Source organism: Apus apus, chromosome 3, assembly GCF_020740795.1.
Source record: "Apus apus isolate bApuApu2 chromosome 3, bApuApu2.pri.cur, whole genome shotgun sequence".
NCBI lineage: Eukaryota > Metazoa > Chordata > Aves > Apodiformes > Apodidae > Apus > Apus apus.
In genome coordinates, this window is record NC_067284.1 from 12,356,348 (window position 1) to 12,362,347 (window position 6,000).

The 6,000-nt window shown below is 51.0% G+C and overlaps 1 protein-coding gene across 1 annotated transcript in view; it reads right to left on the minus strand.

Moving 5' to 3' along the window:
* Window positions 1-3,406, minus strand: part of ZNF292 (zinc finger protein 292) — a 48,424-nt gene extending 45,018 nt beyond the window's left edge. The window contains exon 1 of the mRNA XM_051613762.1: window positions 3,224-3,406. Coding sequence (XP_051469722.1) covers window positions 3,224-3,385 — 162 coding nt within the window. The 5' untranslated portion in view covers window positions 3,386-3,406. The remainder of the gene's footprint in view (window positions 1-3,223) is intronic.
* Between the last annotated feature and the right edge of the window lie 2,594 nt (window positions 3,407-6,000).

Sequence of the window (6,000 nt, forward strand, 5' to 3'; positions counted from 1 at the left end):
GAAACATCAGAACAGCAGCTTTTAAGGGCTAGCTCAATGCAGAAATCACTCACTGGACTCAAAAGAAAACAAAACACTTCTTGCTTGAAGAAGTGGAAGTTGTAGGATTCGTGCATACTCAAAAGAAGAGACAGAGACCTGGTTACACAGGAAATCATTAAACTGAAAGCTTGAAAAATAGTAACCTTATTAACATTCACACACCAAAAATTTGTGACTGTATTATGTAAAAACACTATTAGCTGTTGAGCCACACAAAATCAAGGGTGGATGTTTACCTATACACTCAATGAAGAGTTTGATGAATGTTGTCTGGAGCAAGAGACCAGGTATGGTCTTAGGAAAGGGAGGGAATGTATTCTACTTTTTTGTCTCTTTTCAGTGGTGCCCTGTGATAGGATGAGGGATAACAGACAAAAACTGGAACACGGGAAGTTCCACCTCAACATGAGGAAAAATTTCTTTACTGTAAGGGTGATGGAGAACCAGAACAGGCTGCCCAGACAGGTTGTGGAGTCTCCTTCTCTGGAGTCTTTCAAGACACGTCTGAATGCGTTTCTATATGACATACCCTAAGTAATCTTGCTCTGGAAGAGGAGTTAGACTCAATCTCCAGAGGTCACTTCCTACCCCTTGAGATTCTACCCCCAAGATTCTAACTGAGTCCTGAGATTCTAACCAAGTTCTGAGACTCTGACATTCTGAGATTCTGACATTCTGAGATTCTGACATTCTAACAAATAACACAGGGATAAATGGTAAAAAATATTTATTCAGCAATACTTTTCCAGAATTAAGACATAAATAAAGACTCTGAGTTTTGTACGTATGCCCAGTCAAATTATTATTTTATGCCTATATATTCAAAGACTTTATTCTAGAAATCATGGTAGATACCTTTAAGCTGTTATTTAAAAGAGGTTTCAAAGATAGCTTTTACTGTGACATGAATTTTCTATAGTCTCTGTCATGCAGTGCAAGCAATGTATCTAAGTCTACTATTTTCATAATTAATTCTATTTCGTGTTAGCCCAAATAAAGGATTAAAGGCTGAATAGGTATTTTGGTACCAACAGCACAGGCGAACAGATTTTTCAAATCTCTGCTGAACCAGTATAAAAAATATTGACCCATCAACAGTAGTTAATACATTAAGCATCTATTTAGACCTCAGTATAAAATTTGAGAAGTAGGATCTTTCAATATTGAATGACATGTCTCAACTCTCAGTATTACACACCAGTCTTCAGCCTGCAGAAACAGATACAGCTTTCCTACAAATTTTGGTACAGAAGGAACAGTAACTCATTTCAAAACATCACAGATTTTTATCTAAGTCAGTTTCTACACAACTGTTTTGTTCAGTGAGGCTTGTTTTTGCAAGGTGTATGTATAAGAAAACCAGTAAACTTGGGCCTTACTGGTCTTTATTAAACTTTAAATCCACCAACCAACTAACGATGCCACTCGTTAAGCACACACATTCATAACTTCAGTGATAAATCTGCTTTAGACACCAGTGACCTACTCTGAACATACCAAGGATGGTGGCTTCATTCCCACCTACCCAACTACTTCAGTTCAATGAACAGCTCATTCACAAGTTAGAAGTCAAGCCTGAGCCAGGAAAGCCAGATTTCCACCTCCCAGTGTATGAATTTAAGAAAGCAGATACAAAGATAAACCAGACTGAGAACACAGTGATCTGAACCAACATAAACCAGTCTTGTTTCTGTGCATCTACACATACGTTCTACCCAAACACAACATATACATTTTGACCAGAGAAAATGAACCTGAAATATGACTCCCATACATATGAAATAAAATAGGACAAAGAAATATGCTTTAAATATCTGGTAGCCAATCTCCCTGGCTAGCAAAACGTGGAGCTCCGTTTAAGCCAGAAGTGACAGAGGTGCAAAGTAACATGCTACAGTAGCTACCACCAAGAATCAACTCTTTAAGGAAATGGATACAAAATCACAGATAAAATACAACTCAGAGCCATCATGTAAATTCACTCTTATCCGTTCCACCTTATTTGCCTACGTTCTGTGAATGGGTGACATGTGTAAACAAACACTGTGGCTTTTATCAGATAGGCCATTAAACCCATAGCGAAGCTACAGAAGTAGCGCCTTCTGTGAATTTGTGTGGCCTCAAATGTTTAAGAACTTGTTTTATACATTGTCTCACACCTAATGCTAGCTGAGAGAGGACATCGAAGAGACGTCAGGGCTCGGTATGGACACGTACGTGACTAAAATGGAGCGGTTCAGCTGCAGAGCCAGCCCCACAAAGTTTGTTTAGAAAAGGGACACGCAGTAGGGTCACCAGTTCAGAAGAAACACCTGCAAACATCCCCGCTCCAGGACCAGCCCAAGCCCTCGGGACGCAGGAACAATCACACAGCGCGGTGCTGCCAGCAGTGCCAGCTCAGGAGCGGGGACAGGGCGAGAAAGCCGAGCGCAGCACCGCAGCCCTACCGACCTGCCACCATCACGGGCGGCCGAGCCCGGCGCCCCAGCACTGCGCCCCCTCCCCTTCCCCGGGGGGGCAACAACTCCGCTCCCCCTCCCGGGCACGGGGCGGGGAAGGGGCGGGAGGAGGAGGGGGGGGATGCGGGGCACGGAGCGGAGGGGAACCCCGGGACAGACCCTCAGCCCCTCCTCTCGGCGGAGAAGCGGAGCCCCCACCCCCGGGGCCGCCGCCTCCCTCCCTTGGCCCCGCGCTGCTCCTCCAGGGCAGAGACGGGGAGGGCGAGAGGGGCCCTGGGGCCGCCGCCAGGAACAAAGGGCCCCGCGATCCGCCGAGCACAACAAAGGGGCCTAGAGACCGCGAGAACCGGGGCGGCCGCCGGGGAAGGGGGGGGGTGGGGGGGGGGGGAGCGGAGGCGGGGGAAGAGGATTACAGGCCGGGCCGGGGCAGCTCCCGGCGCAGGGGGGCGGGCCGCCCCATCTCAGCCCAGCGGGAGCGGCGGCAGCGCCGTCACTCGCCCGGCCCGGAGCTCCCAGTCCCGGCGCCCCCTCCCCCGCCCGGCCCGGCCCCGCACCGGGGCCGTTGGCGGCGGCTGAACGCGGAGACGCGGCGGGGGCGGCGCTGCTGCCGCCCGGGCACGGGCGGGCACGGGCAGACAGACACACGGACACACACCCCGCGGCGGAGGAGGAGGGCAGAGCGCGGGCGGGGGAAGGGAAGGACGGGGCAGAGGCGGCCTGACCTGACAGAGCTGCTTGCAGTACTCGCTGGCCGCCTGCACCGCCGGCTCGGGGCTCTCCCGCAGCCCGGCCTCCAGCTCCAGCAGCCGCTCCCGCAGGCGCCGCAGCTCCAGGAGGTCCCCGCCGAAGCTGCCGCTCTCCTGCTCGGCCTCCTCGTCCGCCATCTTCGCGCCCCGCTCCGCCGCGTACGCAGCCCCCCCCGCGCCGCGTCCCGGCCCCCCCGCGCCGTTTCCAGGACACGTGATTACACAATGCCACGTTCCGGGAGGGGTCACGTGCCGGGGGGGGGGGGGGTGGGTGTAGCGGGGGGGGGGATGTGAGGAGTGGGAGGGGGGAGCTAGAGGGACGCGCGCGCGCGCTCGCCGTTCCCCCGCGGCGCAGGGGCGGGGCCTCAGCGCGCCACGTGACGCCACGCGCCCGGCCGCCGCCGCGTGACGGCCCCGCCCGCCTTCCCGCCGACGGGTTTTGGCGGGAAGTGGCGGGTTTTGGCGGGAAATGGCGGCGGCGGCGGCCCCGCTGGCTCTGAGCGCGGCGGCGGCAGCAGCTGCAGCGCCGCCCCGTGGTGCCTGCGTGAAGCCGGGACCCGCCCCGGCACCTCCGGGATCCTCCAGCCCGGCCGGGAAGCCGGCACCGAGCAGCCCGCCGCCAAACCGCCTCTCTAAGGACAGCGTCTTTGAAGTGCCTCTGAGGGCTGGTGGCTCCACCGCATCCCTGGGAAGCTTGTTCCGCAGCCTGACCGCCCTTGTGGCGAGCAGTTGTTACCGACTGAAACCTCTCCTGGCACAGCTTGAGGCCGTTTCCTCTTGTGCTGTTGCTACCTGGGGAAAGAGGTCGACCTCCCACCTGGCTGCGCCCTCCTTTCAGGTAGCTGCAGAGAGTGATAAAATCTTCCTTCAGCCTCTTCCGGCATGCCCGGTGCCCTCAGCTGCTGCTGGAAAGAGACTTACTCTGCAGATCCTTCCCAGCTGTGTTTCCCTTCTCTGGGCATGCTTCAGCTCCTCAATGTCCTTCTTGTAGTGATGGGCCCAAAACTGCACCTGGTTGTGTGAAGCAAAGCTGCAGCTCTCCCCAGAGGCCTGAACGGGCTATTTCCTCCCTGCCTGAGGGTGCTGCCTGGCACCAGCTGCTGCTGGGTTGGCCATGGTCAACACTACAGAGTTTTGTTGCATTTTGTTCCCTCTTCTTTCTTCTTCCACAGAAAGTGGTGGGGAGATGCCTCAAGGATGCATCTGTGTTGTCTTCTTCCCACCTGATTCATCCTGCTTTTATTATAATTGAAAATAAGTTCAGTTTTGCTCTTCAATTGAAGCAATTGACATGGAGGTTCTGGAAGGCTTTGCTGCTCTACATGGTCCTGGTGCTGCACCAAGCTCAGAACAGTGGAAAGCTCCAGTGGTGGACATTGAATTCACCTGCATTTGTCTGAGAAGCTGAGGAGGCTCTTTCACCTGTCAGAAGCATTGGAAAGACTGGAGATTGGCCTGAGTCCTTGAATCTGATTAGGAGGAAAAGATGGACCCAGTGGGCACTGAATTGGCATGGGCACATGTTTTGCAGTGTCCTAAGCTGCAGGGGTTGACACAGGTTGATGGCTTCACACTCATCACGTTGCAAGGAATTGGGGAGGAAGTTTGCTTGCTGCAGTGAGAACTCCTCCTGTCAAAACTGGATCATTTCTCCCAGTCAACCAGCAGTGAGGGAAGGTGCACCGTGTTGAGCTGGGCGTTTCACATCATTTGGAAAATGAGGATTGCTCTGGTATTTTGCACTAACTTAAATCGGGTATGACACTTTTTTGGATGGAAGAGATTGTAGCTGCAGACTCCTTAGTGTGTCACTCAGTCTTGCTCAGTCCCAGGTTTGATACAATATCCTACACCCAGTAAATTACCTTTTATAGCCATCAGACTGATTTTGATTTGATTATTATATACTATTTTTTTTTTTGTCATGAAGGAGAAGCACCGCTTCTTAGTTGCACACCGTTGACAGCTGAGGCGTACAATGAAATGAACACTGAATTGGAGCTGGAAGGAAAAGAGTTTTCTCAGAGATTATAGAAACATTATTCTGCAAGTGCAGACGTTTACAGTGATAGAATTGAAGATGCAGAATGTTGGAGACAAGTCTAGGGGTCTGTTCCATGTTAGCTTTTGGGGTTGTAACAGTAAACCAAAAGCAGTACGTTTCTTGTTTCCAAGACAAGTACCCAAATAAATATTTTCTTTGCCAACATAATCCTGAAACTTCTGAAGTGTGTGATTTTACTCTACATTAAACCCAATCTGTCCCAATCAGAAGCAGAGAAAACTGTCAGCTTTCCCCTTTAAGACAATGTAATACCAAAAATTAGCTGTTTTGCAGGTATTCCTCACCAGCAACCTGCCTATAACACCAATACTAATGAGTGATGCAAATACTAGTAGCAACTGCACAAAGACCTATTTATGCTTTCTCAATCACGTAATTTATTTGTAGGAGCTAAAATAGCTTCTCCTCTGGATATCTCTTTCAGCCCTATATTGTACTATTTATAATTATTTTCACTTAAAGGTAAACCACAATAGCCAAATTCATAGTCTGCCCTTGTTTTATCTTGCTGTCTTGTTTCTTTCTTGCCCACAGGGTTTCCTGAATTGAGCCCAGGCCAGGAAGGAAGGAGAGATGTGGAGCGTGAGTCTCTTGTTCATGCAAAAGATCTGCACTTGGTGATTGTCGGTAGATTATTTTGTTTCCATCAGGTTCACATGGAAAGGAGCCTGCCCTTCAGCTGCCCTGC